The 27,980-nt window shown below is 54.1% G+C and overlaps 1 protein-coding gene across 1 annotated transcript; it reads right to left on the minus strand.

Moving 5' to 3' along the window:
* Nucleotides 1–1,097: 1,097 nt before the first annotated feature.
* Nucleotides 1,098–26,304, minus strand: CACNB1 (calcium voltage-gated channel auxiliary subunit beta 1). Its single transcript, XM_025363653.1, is given in 15 exon segments — nt 1,098–2,656; nt 2,658–2,945; nt 4,604–4,789; nt 5,240–5,335; nt 11,898–12,049; nt 12,208–12,317; nt 12,496–12,554; nt 12,957–13,037; nt 13,301–13,320; nt 14,639–14,715; nt 14,923–15,059; nt 15,612–15,734; nt 19,860–19,979; nt 23,209–23,295; nt 25,758–26,304. Coding segments are annotated over 15 exon segments (1,797 nt in total). The 5' UTR covers nt 25,842–26,304; the 3' UTR covers nt 1,098–2,479.
* Between the last annotated feature and the right edge of the window lie 1,676 nt (nt 26,305–27,980).

Here is a 27,980-nt window from a genome sequence, read left to right on the forward strand (position 1 = left end):
TAACTCCTCATCTGTAGGGTCTTGGGGGATGTCTTTTGCCCTACACACACGTGCACACACACACACATTCATGTTGGGCCTTAGCACTCCGGTAGTGGACTCAGGAATTTTAATCCTCCATGGCCACCTGCGCAAAAACAAGAACCAGGGTGGGCGTGGTGGCTCATGCCTGTAATCCCAGCACTTTGGGAGGCTAAGGCAGGTGGATCACCTGAGGTCAGGAGTTCAAGACCAGCCTGGCCAACATGGTGAAACCCTGTCTCCACTAAAAATACAAAAATTTGCTGGGCATGGTGGCACACACCTGTAATCCCAGCTACTCGGGAGGCTGAGGCAGGAGAATTGCTTGAACCTGGGAGGCGGAGGTTGCAGTGAACCGAGGTCGCGGCACTGCACTCCAGCCTCAGCAACGAGCAAAACTCCGTCTCAAAAAAAAAAAAGAAGAAAAAGAAAAAGAACCAGCAGGGAGGGGAAATAGTTTGAGGGTACTGTGTGAGGCAGGACACAGGTGGTTGCAGTAACTGTCAGAAGTCCACATCCTGCCAGCTAGGGATGGCAGGAATGGGTACACTCATCTGCTGACTTTCAGTCGAGGACTGACAGAATCCCTGATTATCTCTGACCTGCCCCCACAAGTGGTCTGCCTCCCTGCCCCCAAAGCTGGTTAGCAGGAACAAGGGGGGCATTAGTGGAGCCAGAAGCTCAGCCCCTCCCTCTCCTGAGGTGTTGGGACACAGCCAGGCCACAAGAGCAGAAAAACAATCATGTGTATTTAAGACATTGCACCAATGGGTCTGGATCTCACCCACCAAGCAACACCAGCTTCCCATTGCCTCTGGCTGTACTTGTGGAGAGAGAGGTAAGTGAAGGGGCTCAGGGCCAGTGCGGAGCCAGGACTGCCCAAGCAGCTCCTGGCTTGGGCATAATACATCAGAGGGCCAAAATCGAAGGATCATCTTCCCTTTTGAGTCAACGACTCAGCGCACAGCTTCTTCCTGCACCCACCCCTTCAATTCCCCCTGCATATCAGCAGCTCCCAGGTGCCTAGGCTGATGACTATGTGGCGAGGACAAAGAAGCAGGCTTGGGAGGCAGCCACAAAGGACAGGACAGTGGTTTTATATATGGCAAAATACTTCTAGGGGAGTACAGACAAATATAGACAGACAGATGGGGGCACAGGACACCAGACAGGGAGGGGGAAAGGGTGGGCAGTGGTGTCTTCTAATCAGTAAGTGGAAGCTGCACCCCACCCCCAGGTGGAGGGTAGGACATTGGCACAGGAGGTGGCGAGACAGGCATGAGGTGCCCATCCCTGAGGCGGGCAGCCGGGCAGAGCCCAGTCCTTGTTGGCACAGTCGGCTCTCTCTGGCCCAGCTGGGATGCTGGGGAGGGGCAGGGCTGCTGGGCTACAGGGATTCCAAGGCAGAGGGATGCCCCAGGGGAGAGGGGGTCTCCTGGGGGAAGTGAACATGGGTAACAAACAGAATCACGAGAGGCAAGTACAGAGCAGCAACAGCAGCAGCCAAGCCCCCCAGAGGAGATCCGAGGTCCCAAGGCAACCCCTGGGCACCAACCCATGGGTCCTCTCCCCTGGGGCCTCAGGGTGAGGGTGAAGGAGCAGTTTTTTGGTTTAAAATGAGGCGGACCAGTGTTCCATGGGCTCCACACCCAGGTGGCACAGGGATGGGGGGCTCAGATGCAGAGGGGCCCCCTCTTCTAATGGCAGCAGGCAAGGGATGTTGGAGGCCAAGCTCATTCCTGGGGTAGGCAAAGGCTGAGGTATGGAGGTGGGGGGTGGGGAGCAGCGCCTCAGCTGCTCACTCTTCAGGGTTCTGGGCCCTGGACGTTGCCATGGCCACGGAGGGTAGAGGGTTTTGTATGCCTGCCGGCTTCCACCCAGAACCCTCCCCGAGACAAGCTCCCCATGGGGTGTCCATGCTGTAGCTTTCACCGACCAGACGATGCTGCCAGGAAGCTGGGAGGAAGGGGCAGGCAGGGTGAGGGACCCCGGATCTGGGGTCTGGGGAAGAGAGCCCCCATGGGAAAGAATCTGTGGCCTCCCTTTCCAGGAAAAGCGCCCAGCCCTTCCCCAGTACTGCAGCTTGGGAGAAGGAGAGCCATCCCACTTAGGACCGTCACTTAGGGCCCCGAGTAGAAAGAGTGAAGGAAGTGCACCTTTTCTCTAGGAGGGCGAGGGAGGAGAGCCCCTTAAGATGGGAGAAAGGGGACACTTCAGAAAAGTGGGTATCCCCCATCCATCCGCAACAGGCAGGTAAAAACCGACAGCTGGGGCTTAAGGGCCTCCCGGGAGCTGGGATGATAACGCCGAATAAACCCCAAGCTTTGAGCAAAGGCATCTGAAAGGCGGGAGACAGCGCCCCCTGGAGGCGAATACATGTTGGGTGTGAGCCCCTCGCTCCCTCCCCTCCCCTCCCCTGGGCTCAGAGCCCTTCCTCCCGCCGTGTGGCCCCTGCCTCTCAGCGGATGTAGACGCCTCGTCCCCAGCCCTCCAGCTCGTTCTTGTTGCGCCCCAAAACTGGACCCCCACCCTCAGCGCAGTAGCGGGCCTTATTCCGGCCCCGGTTCCGGTTGTCGGTCAGCTCTTCCTCATAGTCTTCTTCCTCGTCCTCCCAGGATCCCTGTCGGGCTGGGGGGGGTGCCGCCCCCTGCAGGGTCTCCAAGCCCTGGCCCCTCTGAGGGGTCAGTCTCCATGTCCACACATGAGTCTCCCAGCTCCGTGTAGGCAGAGTTTCGGCTGCCGGGGGTGTCGGCATCAAAAGTGTCTTGGCGGGACAGTGCCCGTAGCGTGCCTGCCCGGCCTGGTGGGTGGCTGCTGGGGTAAAGGCCTGGGGGCTGGCCCAGCTCCCCTGGGTACTCGTGCACGCTGGCGTGCTCCCCGGTGGCCCGTTCCAGCGGCTGGTCCCCGGAAGCAAGGTAGGGTCCCTGGTTAGCAGACGGACAGCACACACCATGCAGATCAGGCAGGGGTGAGAAAAACACAACAAAGCAAGGCAAGTTAGTGACAGCATTAAGAGGTCCGGCCTGGATGAAGAGGGTGCTGGCTCTAGGGGAGGGGCCCCGGGGACAAATGGCTCTGGAGCCCAGCCAGAGGACAGACCTCAGGGCATTTGCTCCTCTCCAGACAGGGGGCACCCGACCTTCATGGCCGTCAGCTGTGAGCCATGAGTCACCGCTTCCCCGGTGCAGGTCATTAATGCTATCTTGGGGTTAATCATCATTAACAGCTCAGTATTGCCACTCATTAGTGGTTAATTGGGTTAGTCATTGCCTTTGGTTTTCCAAATATATTAACGGGATTTCAGCTAAAACCTGCTGACCCTGGCTTCTTCGACCCACACCAGACCCCAACCTTAGGCTTCCAGAACCCCATGCTTCTCCCACCATTCCCTAGTCAGATGACACTATGACACTGTCTCCAAGACTGATGGGATTCCTCCCCTGCCCCCAACAAGGACTCAAAGCAGCAAGCTGGGGAAGGCTGCTGGGTCTCCCCCTCCTACTGAAGATGAAGAGGTGACCCAGTGTCCTCATCACCAAATGTCACATGGAGGTGGGGCACAAGAGAGGTTCCAGTCCCTCCCCTGCCATGTCAAGCTGTGTGACCCTGAGCAAACAGCTCCCCTCTCTGTGGCTTCATGTCTTGGTTGTAATGTGACGGGAGTTAGACCTGAGCAGCAGTTTCCAAACTGTTACCTAGAGATCTGGGGTGGGGTTGGGTGGGGAGGGCACAGAAGTGCTTCAGGGGTCCCCATGGAGACGGAGGGGAGGCCATTCCCCTGGCTCCTTCAGGGCAAAGCAAGGATGTATTATCTACATCCTCAGCTTCCACATAAGATTCATTGAACAAATGGGCTCTGTTGCTGAAAACAAATTTGAAAGCTAGTCTAGAATGATTTCATGGGTTTCTTCTGGCTCTTAGAACCTTATACTTAATGGTGTGGAATCAAGAGGTGGGCTGTGGCTCCCATGGGAGGAGGGCAAGGCAGGATGGGTCTCCCATGGGAGGGCCTTTCCTGGACTTTAACTGGGAGAATGGTGGAAAATTCAGCATCAAGTCATAGAAGATGCCACATTCTGGGTCCTTCTTGAGGGGCCGTGTGGAGTCAGGGCTCCAGGGAGGGAGAGTCCAGGTTTAACATAGTTTCCCTGGCTCTGAGGGCCTCCGCTCTGTTGGGTCTAAAAAGGGTGTGGAGTCCAGCGAATTAGTTTATCAGTCTTCCTTGCATGTCCTTCCTAGTCCCTTGTCTTAAAAGTGCTCCCATCAGGCCTCATATCCAGCGGGCAGCAGATGCGGTCCTATGGCACCAGGCCCAGGAAGACAGCACCAGAAGCCCCAGACCCATCAAAAACCACAGACACCAGAAACTGCCGCTCATCACGTTTTTTTACAAAATAAAGCTCTTCCCTTCCTCCTCCATGTTCCCTGCACTCCAGTTCCGACCCCAGAGCGGGAGGGAAGACGGGCAGGGTGCCCACTACATGGCATGTTCCTGCTCCTGGGGCACCGCACTGTCCCGCTGCGAGGACTCCAGCCCGCCCCAGAAGCTGAGGTTTCTCCTGAGCGAGGTGAGCACCTGTACCTGGAGGTTGGAGACAGGGGCAGGGCTGGCAGCCAGGGCTGCGGTAGCCATGGTGCGGTTCAGCAGCGGATTGGGTGGCGTGCTGCTGGGCGGATGTGTGGCCTTCCAATAGGCTTCCAAGTACTCTGCCAGGTGCTCGCAGGCATCCTCCAATTGGTTCTCGTCCAGGATGATGTCAAACATTTCCTGTGAAGGTGGGGTTAGGGGGCAGGGCTGGGATGAGTGGGGCGTGGCCAAGGGGGTTGAGGGTGTGGCCTGGGTGCAGTGGGTAGAGTCAAGGGATTGAAGGACAAGGTTAAAAAGAGGCCTCTGGTTGTGGAAGAAGGGAAGGAGGGCTCTCAGATCTACAGATTGGCAGAACTGCAAGAAGTTTTGGCACTCAGTCCAACTCCCTCATTATAGAGATAAGGCAACCAAGGCTGGGAGACAGGGCTTGACTCTCCACGGTGAAGGGTGCTTCTGGGGCTTGAACCCAGTCTTTGACTGACGGACCTGCACTCTTCTCGGAAGACCAGTTTGCACCTACAGGCCTGACCCAGGTGTTCCTGGTCACTCTGTCTCTCATGTAGGCCAGAGGAAACCAGGGCAACCCAAATGTCGTCCCTCCATTCCCTTCCCCGGGATCTAGGCACTCACAGGCGGGCACTGTGCCAGCTTTTCCGAGGCCGCTATTTGGACGTTGAGGTGTTTGGACTGAGACTTTCCTCGGGACTTGATGAGCCTCTGAAGTACCTGGTTTGGGGAGGGAGAAAAGGAAGAGGAGCTAGAGGGACTCAGGCAATGCACCCAGTCAGAGAGGCGGGTCCTGGTTGGATCAGCATGGAGAGCCAGCGTCAGGGCCCTTGAATGCTCCATAACTCTCAGCCCTGGGCACCTCTGCAGAAATGACCTCAGCAGCCCTATGTCTAGGGCTCAGGCTCTCTCCTGGTCTCATGCCAGGCTTCCTTAGAGGCTATATGAAGGGTAGTGATTCTTCTTCCCAACTTCTCTAACCTTGTTTGTAGGCCTGCCCACCCTCCTTTTTTTATTTTTGTTTTAGAGACTGGTTCTTGCTCTGTCGCCCAGGCTGAAGTGCAGTGGTGTGATCATAGTTCACTATACCCTGGACTCAAGCAAGCCCCCAGCCTAGCCTCCTGAGGAACTAGGGCTACAGGCACGTGCCACCATATCCCGCTAATTTTTTAAAATTTTTTTGTATATGTTGCCCAGGCTGGTCTCAAACTCCTGGCCTCAAGTGATCCACTTGCCTCAGCCTCTCAAAGTGCTGGGATTATAGGCATGAGCCACTGAGCCCAGTCACACCCTCTATATTAACAACACCAACAATAGTCTTCCTTTATGAGGCACTTGCTACATACCAGCATTGTTCTGTGCTTTTCACATGATCAATTTAGTCCTGATAACATTCCTGTTAGACAGCTACTATTATCATTCTCATCTCAACAACAACAACCATAATTATAATAATGTAAAACCTGAAACTAATCATGAGGAACAATCACACAAACCCACACTGAGGGACAGACAATCTACAAAATAGCTGTCCTGTACTCTGCCTAAATGTCAGTCTCTGGAAAATTCAAGAAAGGCTGAAGAACCCTTCCAGATTAAAGAAAACTAGGCCGGCCGGACACGGTGGCTCACACCTGTAATACCAGCACTTTGGGTGGCGGAGGTGGGTGGATCACGAGGTCAGGAGATCGAGACCATACTGGCTAACATGGTGAAACCCCATCTCTACTAAAAATACAAAACATTAGCTGGGCGTGGTGGCGGGCGCCTGTAGTTCCAGCTACTCAGGAGGCTGAGGCAGGAGAATGGCATGAACCTGGGAGGCAGAGCTTGCAGTGAGCCTAGATCACACCACTGTACTCCAGCCTGGGCGATAGAGTGAGACTCCATCTCAAAAAAAGAAAAAGAAAGAAAACGAGGCCAGGCACGGTGGCTTACACCTGTAATCCCAGCACTTTGGGAGGCTGAGGCGGGTGGATCACCTGAGGCCAGGAGTTCAAGATCAGCCTGGCCAACATGGTGAAACTCTGTCTTTATTAAAAAACAATAATACAAAAATTAGCTTGGCGTGGTGGCATATGCCTGTAGTCCCAGCTACTCTGGAGGCTGAGGCATGAAAATCACTTGAACTCAGGAGGCAGAGGTTGAGATAAGCCGAGATCGTGCCACTGCACTCCAGCCTGGGCGACAGAGCAAGACTCTGTCTAAAAAAAACAGGCAACACGTGATCCTGGGTTGGTTCCTGGATTGGGGGAAATGTTGCCATGAAGGGCATTCTATGCCGGGCATAGTGGCTCACGCCTGTAATCCCAGCACTTTGGGAGGCAGAAGCAGATGGATCACCTGAGGTCAGGAGTTCGAGACCAGCCAGGCCAACATGGCAAAACCCCGTCTCTACTAAAAATACAAAAATTAGTTGGGTATGGTGGCAGGTGCCTGTAATTCCAGCTACTCAGGAGGCTGAAGCAGAATTGCTTGAACTAGGGAGGCAGAGGTTGCAGTGAGCCAAGATCGCATCACTGCACTCCGGCCTGGGCAGCCAGAGTGAGACCCTATCTCAAAAAAAAAAACAAAAAAAAAACAAAAAAAAAACTAATACGGACTATATTTTAGAAACAATTCTTGAATTTTACAATTGCATCATGGTTGTGTAAGATACTGATGTTGTTCTCAAGAAACACAATATAGGCCAGGCTCACACCTGTAATCCCAGCACTTTGGGAGGCCGAGGCGGGTGGATCACTTGATGTCAGGAGTTCGAGACCAGCCTGGCCAACATGGTGAAACTCTGTCTCAATTGAAAATACAAAAATTAGCCAGGCGTGGTGGTGGGTGCCTGTAATCCCAGCTACTTGAGAGGCTGAGGCAGGAGAATCACTTGAACCGGGAGGCAGAGATTGTAGTAAGCCAAGATCACACCACTGCTCTCCAGTCTGGGTGGCAGAGCAAGACTTTGTTCCAAAAAAAAAAAAAGAGAGAGAAAGATGAAAGTAAATTTTTCAAAATTAGTGAATCTGAAAAAAATTAGACTGTACACTTAATTTATTTTTTATTTTTTAATAGAGACAGGGTCTTGCCATGTTGCCCAGGCTGGTCTCCAACTCCCGAGCTCAAGTGATCCACCTGCCTCAGCCTCCTAAAGTGCTGGGATTACAGGTGTGAGCCACCAATCCTGGCTTATAGACTTTAAATGGCTGAATTTCATGGTATGGGAATTCTACTTCAATAAAACTGTTAAAAAATTAGTGAATCTTGGTGAAGAATATTCAAAACATAAGATTTTTTTTGATACTATTCTTGCCACACTTCTGTAAATCTGAAATTATTTGAAAATAAAAATCTTTTTACAAAATGGAACAGATATAGTTCTGGGATACCAATAATATTTATTTATTTATTTATTTATTTATGAGACAGAGTCTTGCTCTGTCACCCAGGCTGGACTGTACGGGTGCGATCTCAGCTCACTGCAACCTCTGCCTCCTGGGTTCAAGCAATTCTTGTGCCTCAGCCTCCTGAGTAGCTGGAATTACAGGTGCCCACCACCATGCCCAGCTAATTTTTTGAGTTTTAATAGAGGCAGGGTTTCACCATGTTGCCCAGGCTGGTCTTGAACTCTTTAGCTCAGGCAATCCACCGGCTTCGGTCTCCCAAGGTGCTGAGATTACAGGCGTGAGCCATCGTGCCTGGCCCAATACCAAGTATTTTTCATGATTAACCCTTTTTTTTTTTTTTTTTTTTTTTTTTGAGACGGAGTCTCCCTCTGTCTCCCAGGCTGGAGTGCAGTGGCCGGATCTCAGCTCACTGCAAACTCCGCCTCCCGGGTTTAGGCCATTCTCCTGCCTCAGCCTCCCGAGTAGCTGGGACTACAGGCGCCCGCCACCTCGCCCGGCTAATTTTTTGTATTTTTTAGTAGAGACAGGGTTTCACCGTGTTAGCCAGGATGGTCTCGATCTCCTGACCTCGTGATCCACCCGTCTCAGCCTACCAAAGTGCTGGGATTACAGGCTTGAGCCACCGCGCCCGGCCGATTAACCCATTTATTTAATCTTCACAAACCCAGTATGCCTATGCTGCAGATGAGGAAACCAAGGCATAGAGATGTTTGGCCACTTGCCAAAGGAACACAGAGCCAGTAAGTGACAGCCCTAGAGTAGAAGTCCAGGCTGCCTGGTTCCAGAGTCCCTCCTCTTAACCTCAATGAAGTAAATGGAAGCATTGGTTACTTTCTAGTTCAGTGTTTTTGCATCCATTATCTCATTTGGTCCTTTCAACTCCCCTCAGGAAGTACTTAAATCCCATCATCCCCTTTATCTCATTAGAAACATAGGATTCAGAAAGGTTAAGTTGGCTGGGTGCAGTGGCTTATACCTGTAATCCCAGCACTTAGAGAGGCTGAGGCAGGAGAATCACTTGAGGTCAGGAGTTTGAGACCAGCCTGGCCAACATGGTGAAAACCTGTCTCTACTAAAAATACAAAAATTAGCCAAGTGTGGCCGGGACTGGTGGCTCACACCTGTAATCCTAGCACTTTGGGAGGCCGAGGACAGCGGATCACGAGGTCAGGAGTTCAAGACCAACCTGACCAACATGGTGAAACCCCATCTCTACTAAAAATACAAAAATTAGCCGGGTGTGGTGGCGTGCGCCTGTAGTCCCAGCTACTCAGGAGGCTGAGGCAGGCGAATTACTTGAGGTGGAGGTTGCAGTGAGCAAGATTGCACCACTGCACTCCAGCCTGAGTCACAGAGTGAGACTCTGTCTAAAAAAAAAAAAAAAAAAAAAAAAAAGCCAGATGTGGTGGTGTGCGCCCGTAATCCTAACCCTAGCTACTCAGGAGACTGAGGCCCAAGAATTGCTTGAACCTGGGAGGCAGAGGCTGTAGTGAGTGAGATCACACCACTGCACTCCAGCCTGGGTGACAGAGCAAGACTCTGTCTCAAAAAAAGGAAAAAAAAAAAAGTTAAAGGCCGGGTGCGGTGGCTCAAGCCTGTAATCCCAGCACTTTGGGAGGCCGAGATGGGCGGATCGCGAGGTCAGGAGATCGAGACCATCCTGGCTAACACGGTGAAACCCCGTCTCTACTAAAAAATACAAAAAACTAGCTGGGCGTGGTGGCGGGTGCCTGTAGTCCCAGCTACACGGGAGGCTGAGGCAGGAGAATGGCGTGAACCCGGGAGGCGGAGCTTGCAGTGAGCTGAGATCTGGCCACTGCACTCCAGCCCGAGCGACAGAGCAAGGCTCCGTCTCAAAAAAAAAAAAAAAAAAAAAAAAAGAGTTAAGTAACTGGTCCAGGGAGCTCAGCTCATGGGATGATAATGGTTACCACTACTGGCTGCCCTCATAAATCAGAGAGTAGGCCGGTCGCGGTGGCGCATGCCTGTAATCCCAGCACTTTGGGAGGCCGAGGTGGGCAGATCACGAGGTCAGGAGATCGAGACCATCCTGGCTAACACGGTGAAACCCTGTCTCTACTAAAAATACAAAAAATTAGCCAGGCATGGTGGCGGGTGCCTGTAGTCCTAGCTACTTGGGAGGCTGAGGCAGGAGAATGGCCTGAACCTAGGAAGCGGAGCTTGCAGTGAGCCGAGATTGTGCCACTGCACTCCAGCCTGGGCGACAGAGCGAGACTCCATCTCAAAATAAATAAATAAATAAATAAATAAATAAATAAAATAGGCCGGGCGCAGTGGCTCACGCCTGTAATCTCAGCACTTTGGGAGGCTGAGGCGGGCGGATCACAAGGTCAGGAGATTGAGACCATCCTGGTTAACACGGTGAAACCCCGTCTCTATAAAAATACAAAAAGTTAGCCGGGTGTGGTGGCGGGCGCCTGTAGTCCCACCTACTCAGGAGGCTGAGGCAGGAGAATGGCTCAGTGAACCCGGGAGGTGGAGCTTGCAGTGAGCCGAGATCGTGCCACTGCACTCCAGTCTGGGCGACAAGCGAGACTCGGTCTCAAAAAAACAAACAAACAAATAAATAAATCAGAGAGTATACTGAGCTGCTTACACCATTCCTCTCAACAATAACATGAGAGGGATTATAACCCCACTTTATAGGTGAAGAAATAGAGAATCAGAGGCTAAATAATTCCCCCGAGTTTCCAAGTTCAATAAGAAAAACCAACAGTGATAATAAATCAATATGTAAATCAATCAGAGCTAGAATTTCAAGCCCATGCTGTCTTCTAACTTCAAATCCTTCACCTCAACTCTTCCTCCATGTTTCTCAGATCCCCACTGGCATCTAGAAGGGAAAGTCAATGGTGCTGCAATACAAGAAAAAGTAACACGGCCTTCTTGCAGATTCCCCCTCTATCAAAGTCCAAATGAGGACACTGCAGCAAAAAGGGTTGATATCAAGAGAGTAAAGCAACTGGGCAACACAGCTAGATCCTGTCTCTAAAAAATACAAATATTAGCTAGGCATGGTAGTGGACACCTACCCACTAGTCCCAGCTACTTGGGAGGCCGAGGTGGGAGGATCGCTTTAGCCCAGGAGGTAGAGGCTGCAGTGAACCATGATTGCACCACTGCATTCCAGCCTGGGTGACAGAGCAAGACCCTGACTTTAAAAAAAAAGAAGAAGAAGAAAGGAAAGACCTCCCAACTGCCAAGTAGCTGGGTGGCATTGGAACAAAAAGCACAGAATTCTTTCTTTTTTTTTTTTTTTTTTTGAGACGGAGTCTCGCTCTGTCGCCCAGGCTGGAGTGCAGTGGCCGGATCTCAGCTCACTGCAAGCTCCGCCTCCCGGGTTCCCGCCATTCTCCTGCCTCAGCCTCCCGAGTAGCTGGGACTACAGGCGCCCGCCACCTCGCCCGGCTAGTTTTTTGTATTTCTAGTAGAGACGGGGTTTCACCGGGTTAGCCAGGATGGTCTCGATCTCCTGACCTCGTGATCCGCCCGTCTCGGCCTCCCAAAGTGCTGGGATTACAGGCTTGAGCCACCGCGCCCGGCCAAAAAAAAAGCACAGAATTCTTTCAGTCCAAGGGTGGGAGGTCAATCAGGGTGGAGACAGGGGACTGGTCTGCATGACCCTAATAATAGTAAATAATAGCTAACGTGTTGTATCAGACCATTTGCTAAGTGCTATACATTTATATGATGTTGAAACACTTGACAATACCATGGAGCTTTACAGAGAAAGAAACTAAGACTCGGGTAGATTAAGTCACACAATCAGTAAGCCATGGAGCTGGGATTTAAACCCAAGCAGCCCGACTCCAGAGCACTCCTTTTAAACCATGCTGTCCCGGCCAGGGTCAGGCTCCTGCACCCACCTTGGGAGAGGTGATCTTGATGTAAACAATGATGGGGGCCAGCGAAGTCTTGGACAGCTGGGCTGGGTGATTGATGGTGTCAGCATCCAGAGCAACCAACTGAAGGGTCCGGGCCAGCTCGAAGATTCGCTCGATTTCACTCTGCACCTCAGCTGGGGGCACGGAGTCATGTGGATGGGGGAATGTCAGGTGGCCTCCCAGGAGGTAGTAGGTGGAGGGAACGATTCTGGAGATGGCCCTGCCCACTAACTCCCACCCCTCCCATGTCCAGCCCAGAAAGGGTGAGTGAAGACAGCAGGGGTGGGCTCACCCAAGCTGGAGCGTGTGTTGGAGCGCTCAATGATGATGTGTTTGCTGGGGTTGTTGAGAACTGAGCGCTTAGCCAGAGAAATGTCTGCCGTCACACGAGTGATGGAGATCCTGGGGAATGGGGCAAGAGGGGAGTCAGAGATCAGAGTGGGCTGGAATGCCCTGCCCACTCCCCAGTTCCAGGGCCGCCTTCTGTTCCTCAGTCCCAGGACTGTGATTCGAGGCATCCGGCCCATCCCCAGCAGCAGAGAGCAATGGCAGGTGCGAGGAGCAGCTCCCAGGGTCTTACCTGCCATCAAACCGATGCTTCAAGAAGTCAAATAAAGCTTTCTGCATCATGTCTGTAACCTGGGGGTGGGGGTTTGTGGGGAGGGAAGGAGGAGAAGGTAGGCATTTAAAGCCACTCAGACTCTGAGCAGCTGGGTATTTGTACCCTCACGTTCCACTTTCTTCCGAACAGGACTTTATGGTGGGTGGGGGTCTGGGTCTGAGGGGTCTCCACTGGGGTCTCTGGTTCCAAAGGTCTCTGTAAGTGGCATCTCTGGGAGGACTTTTCTGGGGGTTTCTTTGGGGGACGGGGTTCCTCTGTGTGGGTCTTCCTGTGGGTTAGGCCCCCTGGGGGTTCTCTCTGAAGGTCTGTAGCCCTCCGGGGAGGATGCCTTGGGATCTAGGCCCTTCTAGGGGATCTCTCTGGGGTCTGAAGATCTTTCTAAGGCCCCTCTGCGTCCACTCCCCTCTAGGGAGTCCTACCTCGTAGCCCTTGAGCGACGGTCCCACCAGGATGATGGGCCTCATGGAAGGCACCACGTCATAGGGGGGCACATGCTCTGTCTGGGGGGCAAGCAGGGAGGGGAAACCCCAGAGTGGAGATGATATTAGATCCTCTCCCCCACACGCCAGGCTCCCCCATGCAACCTTCCCCCACCCTGTCCCAGAGCCCAGATGTGGGGATCAGGGTGGGGATGGGGAGGGATGGCCAGGGAGAACCAGGAAAGGTGGGGGAAATGGGGGAAGATGTGGGAATGGGTGTTAGAAGGTCCCCCTAGCTCATCCCAGGGAGTGGGGAGGAGGACACAGAAAGCTGTGATACTCACCGACTTCTGCTTCTGTTTGGCTGGGTCCAGAGATTGCCAAGAGAGGGAAGGGGGAGGAGAGAGGGAAGGGGACCCAGGCAGGGGCAGAGGGCAAGGCAAGAGCCAGGACAAGAGAGGGAGGGAGAGCCGGGCAGACGAGGAGAGATAACAGGGCATGCGTGTTAGTGACAGACAGAGCCAGAGATGGGGAACGGGACCCCACGCCAAGGGGGAGCCAGAGGTGGCCCTGGATCAGGACTGACAGTCCAGTGGATGTGGGAATATTCAGACATATCCTACCCTCTTCTGAGTCTTGGAAAAGAGCTGGTGAGGTTGACAGCCCCTACCTTGGTGCCCACCTCCTGCCCCCAGTGCATGCCAACCTGCCCATTTTAAGGGTTCCCTTAACTGTCTTGCTTTGCAGTCAGCAGTCCCCCCCATCCACTATGTGCCCACCCAATCAAAAAAGGGCAAAGAATGCCATCCCATGCCCTGCTTCACATGCCAGGATAGATGCCAACACCGGAGCAGGCCCCTGGGAGTGAGGGGAGAGGTCAGGGTTCATGACCACCAAACCCTGCTGCCCCAGGTGTGGGGGCAACCTTCCAGGGGCAAGATCTCCTTCCTGGAGATGGGGCCAGGGCGGAGTTGTGTGTGGAGAGGGATGTACCCATGCTACCCTTCCCTCCACCTCAGCAGGAAGCCCTGATGCCCACAGAACAGACCACATCTGAATCCATTACAGCCCCCTTTCCTCCACCAAAGTGCTGGCCCTGACTCCCCCACCTTTTGCAAGAACACAGCGAGAATTACCTTCTTAAAGAAGGGGATGCGTTTGCCATGGGGTGGCGGGGTGGTGACACTGCTAACACTAGTCTTGGCAGAGCCACTCTGCTCACCAAGCTCGGCCTCTTCCTCCTCTAACTCTAGGGGGTCTAGTTCAAAGGCTAAGTTAGTCATTTCATTACCTGGACCGGAGAGTCAGGAGAGAGGGAGGAGGGAGGCGAGGTGGGGAGAAGGAGTGAGATGAACGTGGAGACACAAGTACAGAACGCAGGGATGGGGATGGGGAAAAAAGAAAGAAGAAGAGGTGAATGGAACAGGGCTGGGAGAAATGAATGGGGACGGGGCAGGGGAATCAGGCAGAGAGATGGAGCTACCAAAGAAAGGGGAGAGGAGAGACATGACAGGCCCAGCTTGAGGGGTATCCTACTCTTCATGGAGGGGGAACCATTGCATGTGCTTGGGGGACTCAGGATTGGGGTGTTTCCTACTGCAGGGAAAGGAGGAGTCAGGGAGTTGGGAGACCACCCCACCCAGGAGCTCCTCCCCAACCCCCTGCATGGCGATGGTTCTTACCACTGGCAGGGGGTGTGGGGCGGCGGGTGCCAGTCACCACATCTCCCAGACTGGAACTGGAGTTATCGCCTGATTTGCTGTGTGGGCAAAGGCAAACCGAGGTTGTGAGCAAAGAGGTGGGCATGGGGGGATCTCATCCTCTCACATGGGGCACCCCTGGGGGTGCTCCGGCCCCACTGGTGATGCTACAGGCAGCTCTGTGCCCTCAGGGCCAGGGGCAACCACTGAGGCCTAGTCCAGGCTGTATGGCCTCTCCAACCCCTTCCCCTGCCCCACCCAGACACCTGGAGCTGAGGCGGTTCTGGCGCAGCTTCTGTTCCTGCAGCAGGCGAAGGCTGTCCAGTTTGACGGGGCTGGGAATGAAGCCAACCTCACAGCCCTCCTTCACCAGCCGCCCGATCCACCAGTCATTATTGTATTTCTGCAAAGAACATGGCAGGTGGATGGAAAGTCCAAGAGGGAAACTGCAGGGGCAAGCTAACAGTCACTCTCCAGGGGAAACGCCCAGACTCGCCTCCCTGCCCAGGGGTGGCACCCTCAAAGATCCCCAGCCCCGGCTCCAGCCTCTGAGTGGAGCTGCCAATTCTCAGGACAACTCCAGGACCAGCATGCTTTCTGGCCATGGACCACCCTGCCACCGGCCCAGTGCAATTCTGAGAGTCCTTCTTCTCCCCATGTGCCCACCCTACTCTAGAAAGGCCACTCGAGTAAATGCAGGTACCTGCATGTCCCTGGCACACCGCCAAGCCGGTTCGGGCCCCCTGACAAACCCTCCCAACAATCTTCTGACCTAAGCATTACCACCCCATTTTTCCAGTAGAAAATTAAGAGGCTCAGAGAGGTGGAGAGATTTGTCTAAGGTCACACAGCAGATTCAGCCCGGCTCTGCTTGGCTCAGAAGTCTTTTGTCCACTAGCACTCTGGCTGCCTGTCTCCTGGCACCCACTCCCTTGTTCTCCCTCCAGATACCCACCTCCTTGATGTGCAGGAAGTCTTTGGGCTCAAAGGTAATGGCCACTCCCTGCACAGGCACCTCATCCCCTGGAGACGGATTGTAACCCACATTTGTCCGCACGGCAAATGCCACTGGCTTGGTCTAGAGGAGGCACACGGGGAAAATGGCAACTAGAGGGTAAACCACAATGTAACGTACAACTTCCTGACAGGGGTGGTGGTTACTTGGATGTTTGCATTGTAATTGTTCATTGAAATGTGTATGGACACGGGCAGGGTGTGGTGGCTCACACCTGTATTCTCACAGCACATTGGGAGGCCAAGGTAGGTGGATCATCTGATGTTAGGAGTCCAAGACCAGCCTGAACAACATGGTGAAACCCCATCTCTACTAAAAATACAAAATTAGCCAGGCGTGGTGGTGGGTGCCTATAATCCCAGCCACTTAGGAGGCTGAGGCAGGAGAATTGCTTGAACCTGGAAGGCAGAGGTTGCAGTGAGCCGAGGTCGTGTCACTGCACTCCAGCCTGGACGACAGGGCAAGACTCCATTTCAAAACAAAAACAAAATGTATACTGACACTTTGGGAGGCCAAAGCAGGTGGATCACTCGAGACCAGGAGTTTGAGACCAGCCTAGTCACATGGTGAAACTCTGTCTCTACTAAAAATACAAAAAAATTAGCTGGGCATGGTGGCACACACCTGTAATCCCAGTTACTCAGGAGGCTGAGGCATGAGAATCATTTGAACTCAGGAGGCAGAAGTTGCAGTGAGCCGAGATGGCACCACTGCACTCCAGCCTGGGCAACAGAGCAAGACTCTGTCTCAAAAAAAAAAAAAAAGGCTGGGCACAGTGGCTCACGCCTGTAATCCTAGCATTCTGAGAGGCAGAGGCAGGTGGATCATGAGGTCAGGAGTTCAAGAGCAGCCTGGCCAACATGGTGAAACCCCGTTGCTACTAAAAATACAAAAATTAGCTGGGTGCAGTGGCAGATGACTGTAATTCCAGCTACTCGAGAGGCTGAGGCAGGAGAATTACTTGAACTCAGGCAGCAGAGGTTGCAGTGAGCCAAGATCATGCCACTACACTTCAGACTGGATGACAGAGTGAGACTCCGTCAAAAAAAAAAAAAGGTATACTGAATTGGCTTGTGTGGTTTTCTCCATTTATATTAACTTTTACAATAAAAAACAAGAAAGCAAAATGTGGAATTCAGCCCTCTCAGGGTAGAGGCGGGGCACTGAGGAATGAAAAGGGTTGGGGTTGGGGAGGCCCACAATGATACCCAGAAAAAACAATAATAATAGCAGGCCGGGCGCGGTGGCTCACTCCTGTAATCCCAGCACTTTGGGAGGGCAAGGCGGATGGATCACTTGAGGTCAAAAGTTCGAGACTAGCCATGACTAACATGGTGAAACTCCGTCTCTACTAAAAATACAAAATTAGCATGCCATGGTGGCACATGCATGTAATAAATAATAATAATAATAATAATAGTAGCAGCCAGGCACAGTGGCTCACACCTGTAATCCCAATACTGGCTTGAGGCCAGGAGTCTAAGACCAGCCTGAGCAATATAGTGACATCCTGTCTGTTTTTTGTTTGTTTGTTTTGAAACGGAGTTTTGCTCTTGTTGCCCAGGGTGGAGTGCAATGGCGCAATCTCGGCTCACCACAAACTCTGCCTCCTTGGTTCAAGCCATTCTCCTGTCTCAGCCTCCCAAGTAGCTGGGATTACAGGCATGTACCACCATGCCCGGCTAATTTTTGTATTTTTAGTAGAGACGGGGTTTCTCCATGTTGGTCAGGCTGGTCTCAAATGCCCGACCTCAGGTGATCGCCTACCTCAGCCTCCCAAAGTGCTAGGATTACAGGCGTGAACCACCGCACCCAGCCAACCCTGTCTGTTTTTAAAAAATAAAAGGGGCAGCTGGGAACGGTGGCTCACGCCTGTAATCCTAGCACTTTGGGAGGCCAAGGCGGGCGGATCACAAGGTCAGGAGTTTGAGACCAGCCTGGCCAACATGGTGAAACCCCGTCTCTACTAAAAATACAAAAAAATTAGCCGGGCATGGTGGCGGGCACCTATAATCCCAACTATTTGGGAAGCTGAGGCAAGGAGAATCAATTGAACCTGGGAGACGGAGGCTGCAGTGAGCTGAGATCGCACCGCTGCACCCCAGCCTGGGCAGCAGTGCGAGACTCTATCTCAAAAATAAATAAATAAATAAAAAGGGCTGGGCACAGTGGCTCATGCCTGTAATCCTAGCACTTTGGGAGGCCGAGGCAGGAGGATCACTTGCACCCAGGAGTTCAAGACTAGCCTGGGCAACATAGCAAGATCCCATCTCTACGAAAAATAAAAACTCAGCCAGGTGTGGTGGTACGCCTCTATAGTTCCAGCTACTCGGGAGGCTGAGATGGGAGGATCACTTGAGCCTGGGAGGTCAAGCCTCCAGTGATCCGTGATCACACCACTACACTCAGCCTGAGTGACAGAGCGAGACCCTGTCTCATAAAAAATAATAAATATTTAAATTTATTATTATGTTTTTTGAGACAGGGTCTCGCTCTGTTGCCCAGGCTGGAGTGCAGTGGCGCAATCTCAGCTCACTCCAGTCTCCGCCTCCTGAGTTCAAGCGATTCTGATGCCTCAGCCTCCTCAGTAACTGGGATTAGAGCGTACGCCACCACACCCAGCTAAGTTTTGTATTTTTAGTAGAGACGGGGTTTCACCATGTTGCCCAAGCTGGTCTCGAACTTCTGACCTCAAGTGATCCGCCCAACCCGGCCTCCCAAAGTGCTGGGATTACAGGCGTGAGCCACTGAACCTGGCCTAAAATTAAATTTAAAAAAAAAACAGGCCGGGCGCGGTGGCTCAAGCCTGTAATCCCAGCACTTTGGGAGGCCGAGGCGGGTGGATCACAAGGTCAGGAGATCGAGACTATCCTGGCTAACATGGTGAAACCCCGTCTCTACTAAAAATACAAAAAACTAGCCGGGCGCGGTAGCGGGCGCCTGTAGTCCCAGCTTCTTGGGAGGCTGAGGCGGGAGAATGGCGTGAACCCGGGGGGCGGAGCTTGCAGTGAGCCGAGATCGCGCCACTGCACTCCAGCCTGGGAGACACAGTGAGACTCCGTCTCAAAAAAAAAAAAAAAAAAAAAAAAAAAAAAAAAAAAAAAAAAAAAAAACAATAATGACAGTAATGACCATTTAGTGTCCCAGGTACCATGTTACATGCTTCACACATATTCTCTCATTTATATTCATCACAAAAATAAAAAATCCTCTGAAGTTAAGTGGTATTATTATCTTCCTTTTAATGTGAATTTCCTAAGATCACACAGCTATTAAGAGTCAGGACTAGAGCCTGTAATCGCAGCACTTTGGAAAACTGAGGCTGGCTGATCACCTGAGATCAGGAGTTCAAGACCAGCCTGACCAACATGGAGAAACCCCATCTCTACCAAAAATACAAAATTAGCCGGGCATGGTGGAGCATGCCTGTAATCCCAGCTACTCAGGAGGCTGAGGCAGGAGAATCGCTTGAACCCGGGAAGGGAAGGTTGCAGTGTGTCGAGATCGCGCCATTGCACTCTAGCCCAGGCAACAAAAGCGAAACTCCGTCTCAAAAAAAAAGAAAAAAAAAAAGTCAGGACCAGGATTCCAGCCCAGAGGAAGTTTGATTCCAGGAAGACGTGGAGATTTTAGCACTGTCCCGGCACAGTGGCTCACGCCTGTAATCCCAGCACTTTGGGAGGCTGAGGTGGGCAGATCACTTGAGGTCAGGAGTTTGAGACTAGCCTGGCCAACATGGTAAAACCGCATTTCTACTAAAAATACAAAAATTAGCCAGGCGTGGTGGTGCACGCCTGTAATCCCAGTTATTTGGGAGGCTGAGGCAGGAGAATCACTTGAACTTGGGAGGTGGAGGTCGCAGTGAGCTGAGATCACGCCACTGCATGCCAGCCTGGGTGACAGAGCAAGACTGCATCTCAAAAAAAAAAAAAAAAAGAAAAATAAATTTTTAGCACTTCTCAAGCGCTTATTGTGTGTGGAAACAGTATAATAACAGGCACTTATTATACCTATTGTATTGTATAACCAGGCAGGTATTATAGCCCACGTTGTGCAGGTGAAGACAGAGGCGCAAGGTTCAGGGGTACTAGGAAGTGGCTGAGTCAAGACTTGGCCCTGGGTCTGCCCGGGCTCTCTCTACGGCCCAGGGAAATCATGCCAGCACGCCCCTTCCCACATCTTTCTCACCTTGGCCTTCTCGAGCTGCGCTAATGCCTGGCGCTCTGCTTCCTTCCTTAAGGCTTCCCGGTCCTCCTCCAGAGATACATCAGAGTCCGATGGACGGCTGGTGTAGGACTCCGCTGAGCCCTGAAAATACAGAGAGCCAGATCAGGGCCATTGCTGCCTCTCCCAGCTCCTGGGCCTGGGAAGGCATGGAGGTGTCACCCATCATGGATGCCTCAAGCCCCAGCCAGCCCAGCATGACGCCACAAGGGCTAAGAGAAGGTGGTATTAGGTGGAAGGGACCAGGAGCTGAGATTTCTCAGGCCCCTGGGGAAAGTGTGGCCCTAGTGAGGGTGACAGCAGCAAGCAGGAGATGAAGGCAGGCCCAAGGACAGCTGCTTGGGGCCCAGGGAGGGGTGGGAACCTGATAGGGGCACAAGGCAAGGGAGGAATGCCAGGGACGAGTCTCTACTCCCACTGCTCCTTCCCTCCCCTGCCCCCAGCACCCGCTGAGATAGACTCAGCCGAGGTCCAGTGGCATCCATTCCAGGGACTGCAGCCACCAGCTTCAGCCTGAGCTTTCTGCACTATCAGCCGCGGATGGCCTGCTCCACAGGATGGGGCCACCACAGATTTTGCCAACTTCTGTTCAAGGGTAGAGGGAGATAGACTCCTACCTCCCCTGCTCCTTTAGCTGGTACTGCCAGAATCAAACTTCACTACTTAGAGCCCCAATCCTCAGGCTCTCCTAGGACACAGGAGAACCCAAGATTTCCAGGCTGGTGCAGACTGAAGAGGCAAGTTAAGAGCAGGATATGGGACAGGGCTTTCCCTGAGATGAGGGCTGCTGGGTGCCAGGCAGCTGGCTTTGACCACAGTGACCAACCCAGAGCACAAGGGACTCCTTTAGGGATGCACACATATGTGTAAGACACATGTCGCCCATACAGACCTGGTAGTGGGAATGCATGTGCTTATTCACGTGTGTGCGTGGATGTGCAAGTACAAGTGTGTGGAGGAGGGCGTGCTCTATAGTTGGCTACATACGGCCACATGTGTAGAGCCACATGCGAGTGTATTGGCGGGGGGCTCCCAGATATCTATGACCCTGAGGGTGGGGGACATACGAGGGCAGGAGTAAGGAAGTGTGGATTCGTGTGACTATGTGGGAGTGGTGTTGGACAAGGCATAGGAGGTTATGTGGCAAAAGAGGAGGACTGCAGAGATATAGGGGTTCTTTCCTGAGGGTATAAAAGGGTCACTTGGCCAGGAATGTCCATGAGTTTGGCATGGAGGGGACCTGGGAAAGACAGAAGACAAAGTCCCACCTCTCCCCAGGGGCCCCAGGTCATTAGCTGGTGCAGCTCCCCATCTCTTTCCCAGCCAAATCATGAAAATGGGAGACCCACAGGGGAAGGGTTGAGGTGGGGCGAGAGGCATGAAGGAGGGAGAGAAAACCAGCGTAGCTCCCACTCTCCACCCTGATGGGAGCATACAGAGTCAAAGAGCCAGGGAAACAGGGAGACAGACTAGCAGAGAGGCACTCATCGACCCCAACACACATGCGGGCACGCGCATTCACACACACACACTCACCAACTCCAACACAGACGCAGGCCCATGCACACGCACACTCACCGACCCCAACACACACACAGTTACATGCACACACGCAGACACACACATATGCAGACACACATGTGCGGGCAGACACACACACACATATGCAGACACACAGTGCACGCGGATGCACACGTAGGCACATGCACACATACACATATGCAGACACACGCATGCGCATACACACGTACACATCAGAAATGGCAGAAGACAGGAAACAGTGAGGAGGCATGGAGACAGGCTGGAGGAAAGGCCGCCCTCCGCCAGCTTTCCTGAGAGGCTGTTTTACCCGCTGCCACCCCACTCCATCCCCAGCTCACCACCACCAGGGTCCGGCTGGGCGCCTCCATCCCGGCGCCCTCAGTGCCTGGCCCTGCTGGCCTAGGGGGTGGCCCAAACTGCCCGTTCCCTCGGGGGCTCAGGTTACAAGCAGAGTTGCTACATGTGCAAACTGCTAGGGTATATTTAGCTCAGAGATGTGGCAAGGACTGCTCCCCCACCACTCCCCACCACCTACCGGGGATCAGAGCTGGGGAGCTAAAAGGAGGAAGAATTGGAGGCTGGGGTCTGACTCCCTGGGTTGGCAAACACTGAAGGAGCCAAGGTCCTTTTCTGCCAAGAGGGGCAATAAAAGCACAGCGTCATTCTTCCTAGCCCTGGCCAAGTCCTGCAACAGGAGGGATGAGGGAGTGATTGAAGAAAGGACTTCCTGTCTGTTCCTATACTTAGAAAAGACTAGAATGAAGCCTCCCCTTCCCGAAGCTCCCAAGTCAGACTGAGGCTCACATGTGCCAAGTGCTGTAGAGACAGAAGAATCAGAAAGAAGGGCCTCACTCTAATTAGTGGTGGATCTGCCTGGCATCACTCTCGCTCCTGGCCCAAGGTGGAAGGGAGGGGCTCATCTCCAGAGGACCCCTCCTCTGTGCTGTCTTCTGCCCTCGAATGCCCTGCCCATTTCCTCTTCAATGCACGCCTTTTCCTTGTCTAATTCCAAGCCCCTCTCGCCTTTTTTGGGTACCAGGCTTTGGTGAGATGCTAAGTAGTCATAGCAACCACATGCCTCTCTCCGTGCCTCCCCCTGAGCCTAAGATGGCTCAGGATTGACAGATGAGAGCAGCCACTTACTGACCGAGCACAGGAGACCCCAGAAAGCTACTCTCAGTTACACCCTTTCAGGCAGTGGTGCTGGGCTACCGTCTTCTCTATTATAAAATTAACAGCCTCATGCCTCAACCACCCCCATCCCCGTCACCATCACCCTTTCTCTGTGCTTCTTAGATAGTCAAGTCTTGAGGTGAGGAGCGTGTTTCCCTGACCAGGACCTCACCAGGACTACAGGGACCCAAACATCCTCGCTCTGCTTTTCCTAGGACCTGCCTCCACCCCACCCTGTCACAGATTCTGGGGGAGGACATGGAAGCAGACAGCCGGCAGGGGGAGTGGGTGACAGCCCGAAGCAAGCTAGAGGGAGGCAGGCCAGGCTGTCCCTGAATGAGATGACGCAGGCCAGCAGGCAGCAGGGGAGGGTGCCTGGTGTTGGGGGAGGGGCCGGGCAGGGGCGGGGGCTGAGCGAGTGGGTGCAGCTGACAGCACATCCAGGAGAGGTCATGGGGTGTCAGGGTGATGGGGTGGCTCCAGGAAGGTGACAAATGGCACAGGGAAGGGTGCCTGGAGAATACCGCAGACCTGGCTCACCAATGCTGGTCTCTACCAACCGGCCACCTCCCTCCTCTCTGCCCAGCCTCCCCATTACCTGGCGGACAAAGCTGTTGGATGTGGTATCTGAGGACGTGCTCCCATCCGACCGTTTGAATCGCCCTTTCCTCTTGCTGTATTTGCCCTGGAGAGGCCAGGAAAGGAACAAGAGTAGAATCAGAAGGGCCCTTTCCTAACCCTCATCTTGCCAGCCCCAGAGCTACAGCCAAGCTCGGGAACAGCATTCCCAGATCCGAAGAGCCCTACCCCCAAGCCCCTGCACCTTCCTCCTGAGGTGATGCGGCCCAAGGGGAGGGAGGGTCTCCCATCCTCATAGAGAGGACCCAGAGCACAGCCAGGAGTGGGGACCAATGCAAGAGAGCCCTGGGAGGCCCACATGGAAACCCCCAAACCAAGCTAGAGAGGCTGGGAATGGGGAGGCACGGAGAAGCTGGAGGCTCATTAGGCAGCAGAGCTAATTAAGATGCTGGGCAGGCTGCAGAGGCCTCCGAGGAAGGGAGAGGCAGCCGGCAGTGCTGGGTGTGCGGGGCGGGGGGAGAGAGCGGGAAAGTCCCCCCCACTCCCCCTCCGCAGGAGCAGAGCAGGGCTGTTTGTGTTGGTGGCCCCCAGAGAGGAGGAACTGCCAACCCAGGGCCCAGCCTGGCTTCTCCCCTGTGCCCAACTCTTCCTTTGCTATTCACAGAGTAGGGAGGGGATGACAGCTCTCTTGGAGACTCAGAGCCAGATTTCTGGGGAGGGAGTAGGGGCATGGAACTGTATTTGGAGAGTAAACATCCAGCCCGATCCCTGGCACCATAGGGGCAGATTTTGCTTCCCACTCTCATCCCTTGCCCAGACAGGACTTTTTCTCAGCTCCCTCTCTCACAATCACAGTAGCTACAACCCTCCCCAAGGAGGCAAGAGGGATGAAGCTTCTACCCTGTGGCCCCCAGCTGCCACTGCCAACGCCCCATATGCATGGTACCCATCAGGCTATATCAATCTAAATGTCCCTCGGCCCCACCCCACATGAGCCTAGGACACAGCCCCACAGATCCCTAGCAGGTAGACTGGCTGGCTCAGTCTCACAGACCCAGCTCCTGGCTCAGCCTGACCATTGAGGAAGCAACACGTTCAGGTTAAGGGCGTCAGGTATTTCCAGGCCTCCTGTAAGAAGAGCTGCTTCTGGCCCTCCCCATCTCGCAGGCGCACACACACTTGGCCTCAGCCCAGTCCAGAATGGGGAGAGTGAGTGAGGGCTCAGACTTCCAAGTCCCTGCTCTCGGTCTCCATCCTAGACCTTCTTTGGCCAAAGAACCTGGAGAGGCCATGACCAGACTGGGGGCTTTGGCTGCTGGGATCAGGGTACAAGAAAGAGGATGGAAAATGGGAGAGGAGGGCACCTGGGGACCTTTCCAAGATCCTCCTCTCCCCACTCGTCTCTCAAACCAGACATATACCCCAACTCTAGTTCTGGCGCTCCCTACAAACCTAAGAGGATTCCCCAGTGAATCCCAGACACCACCCTCCCCCTGCACTGCCAGGCTGGGCAAAGGGAGTGGCACTCAGAGGGACAGGGGACAGCTGAAAGGAAGGCCCCAGTCAGCTGCCTCCCAGGCTCAAAGGGGCCTGGGGTGGAGGAAGGTATTTTTAGGTCTGACTTGACCCCTCTACATACCCATCAATCACATTATCATGGTGGTTACAGCTGGTGGCCACAGTAACAGAAGAGTTAATGCTATCCTTGGAGGACAGTCCCAAAGAAATCCCCTGGCGCGACCATCCAGAGCCTGCTGGTCACCCCATGGGAACCCACCGCGCCCAAGAATGCCACTTCCTAGGGGTTACCAGGGGCGTAAGAAAAGTGTGCGGGTGGGGATGGAGAAGTAGACCCCTCCCCCAGGTAAAACAGCTCTTCCCCCTCCCGGGCAGTGAGTTGGCATCCATCCAACTTTCCAAACTTTGGAGGCGTTTTCAGGGCGGGGGTGGGGGGTGGGGTAAGTCAACGTGGGTGTGGGGGGAGGGGAGCAGGTCCGACATGGAGATGGAGCCCAGGTGGCTGGGAGGGGACCTCGCCCGGAGTTGGCCCTTTCCCCACCCTCAAGATCCAGTGTCTGCGGCTCTGAAGGCCTGTTTGCATTTGGCACCGCCCTCTGACCATCGCCTCGGCCACCTCCTCGTGCCACCCCCGCCCCACCCACACCCGCCTGGCGCCCCCGAGCGTGCTCTGCGTCGCCCCCCTTGCCTGGCTCGCTTTCTAGCCTCCTTCAACCTCCCCTTCTCAAGGCCCAGATCCCACCACCACCAGCACCCCTACGCTCAGCCCACTGAAGCTGGTGCCCAAGCGGCAGGAACCCTGACGCGGGGGAGACAAGGAGGCGAGGGTGACAAGCAGCCCACCCGCCCCCTCCTCGCTCCGCAGCATCGCCACCCAGCCCCAGGCCCAGAACCCATCAATCACAACCTGCAAGGATCGGGGACGCGCAGGCATCCCTCTCCCCTTCGCGCCCGGCATATAACCCCTTCCTCTCCCGCGCCTTTCGAGCCGACCTCAACACTGTCCGTGGGAGCGGCCCCCTCCTCTCGGGCCGGGCCACCACGCCTCACCTGCGGGCTGGGGTCGAAGACCTCCATGGGGATCTCCTGGGAGGGTGGGTAAGGGCCCCGGGACATGCCGGTCTTCTGGACCATGGAGAGGAGCCTCCCCTCCCGCCGCCGGCCCGGCCCAGCCGGGCGCCCTCAGCGCATGGGAGAGGCCGTGGGAGCCGAAAGCAGCGCGGCACAGCCAGCACCCGGTCCAGCCACCCAGCTCGGCCTTCGGCTACCTCCTTCCTGCCTTCCCTCGCTCCTCCCGCTCTCTCCACTGCCGCCGCCGCCTCCCCAGCAGGCTCAGCATCTCCCCGCGCCCCTCCCTCGCTCCCTCCCTCCGCCCGCCCCGGCCCCGCCCCTCGCAGCCCCTCCTCCGGCTCGGCGCACACAATGGGCGTGCGGCAAGCTGGGAGGCAAGCGCCTCTCGGCTCTAGAGGGCCGCAGGTGGGCCTCTGACTGGCCGTGGGGTGCAGGCGGCCCGCTAGGGCGGGAAGGGAGAAACTAGGCGTGGATACTTGGGGAAGGGGTCGGGGGGGCGGTCTACCAGTGGATGCCGAGCGCTGATGGGGATGAAGCGCGGACTGGCATGGCTAGCACCGCCCCCTTTTGTCTCAAACCTATCTTCCTGCGGGTCCCTCCAACCCACTCCTGTTTGGGCCACCAGAACTTCCCGGTCCCGGTGATCCTGGGACCTGGCTTTAACTCCTTTCTCCCCAGTGCGGGGCCCAGGCTGCCTTAAACCAAACAGAAAAGCCTCTACCCCTCCAACATGGCTCTGGGGCTGCCGGTGGGAGGCTGAGGCTGAGATGGGGAGGGTGTCCAACAGCGACAGCAAAAGAAATCCCAGGGGTCCAGGAGTTCTGCCCTAATCGGTCACTAGGATACACGCCCCTACCCCTGACCCGCTCTTCCAAAAGGCCATGAATGGGGCTGGGCGAAGTCCCTGCTGTTGGATGAGAAAAGAGGAAGCAATATGGAGCCGAGAAAGAAGAGGCTGGTAAAATCAGATCTCATGACCTTTGACCTAGAATTGCTCCACCTTTACCCCTGATTTAGGGACAAACATCCAAGGTCTGGACTCCACCCACCATGACAGGTGGAGAGAGGAGGAATAGGAGATTCTGGGCAATAGACCCTGGTGCCAATTTGGCTCAGGCTGTTTCTGGTTGTATAGCCCTGGACAAACCACCTCTCTAAGCACCAGTTTTCTCCTCTCCTATAAAATGTGGTTGCTGGCACTGTGGAGTCTGTGTCACCTGGGATTATTGGGAGGATGAGGGAATTAAATGAATTGCTAGGGTGTTTGGAGAAGCTGTAAGTTTCAATGAAGGAGTCAGCCATTCCCTCCCTACTCCGCCCCTGCTCCACAAAAAGGAGAGGTGGAGAAGACCCTCTCCAGGTCAAGTGACCTTAAAATAAGGCCACCAGCTTGCTGTGTTCTGCAGGAGAGGAGACTATGGGACTCCTCCCCCTCACCTCTGATAACAAATGAATGGCCGGTCTGTCATTCCTCTGATCACAACACCTTCGGGAAGGAGGAGCAGTGAGTGAAGATAAAGCCCATTAGAAACGTTCCAGGAGAGCTCCAATCCTGAGCAGGGCTTCCACCTGCCCCTTGGAGAGAAGAAAGCCTGGCATAACCGCAAAAGCATGGGCTTTGCAATCAGAAATACCTGCGTTCTCAATCTGTTACCTCAGCTGTAAAATGAGGGTAACGCTAATTGTGTTGTTGTGAGGAAGTAGCATAAATGTTGCTTCCCTTTCTCTTTCTTCTACTTTCTCAGCCAGGAAAGTTGAGATGAAACGGATAGGGTGATCAGCGGGAACCAATGATGAGTTGGAGCCTCAATTCAGATGTAGACTTCTTAAACTCCAGAATGCTCTCCTTGGATTTTTGCATTGGGTGTTCCAGATCAGAAGAAAAGACCTGAGTGGTCCCGCCATTTTTTTTTTTTTTTTTTTTTTTGAGACGCAGTCTCACTCTGTTGCCCAGGCTGGAGTGCAGTCGCACAATCTCGGCTCACTGCAACCTCCGCCTCCTGGGTTCAAGCGATTCTCCTGCCTCAGCCTCCCCAGTAGCTGGAATTACAAGCACGCGCCGCTACGCCCAGCTAATTTTTGTATTTTTAGTGGAGACAGGGTTTCGCCATGTTGGCCAGGCTGGTCTCGAACTCCTGATCTCAAGTGATCCACCCGCCTTGGCCTCCCAAAGTGCTGGGATTACAGGCGTGAGCCAGCGAG

Source organism: Theropithecus gelada, chromosome 16, assembly GCF_003255815.1.
Source record: "Theropithecus gelada isolate Dixy chromosome 16, Tgel_1.0, whole genome shotgun sequence".
Lineage (NCBI taxonomy): Eukaryota > Metazoa > Chordata > Mammalia > Primates > Cercopithecidae > Theropithecus > Theropithecus gelada.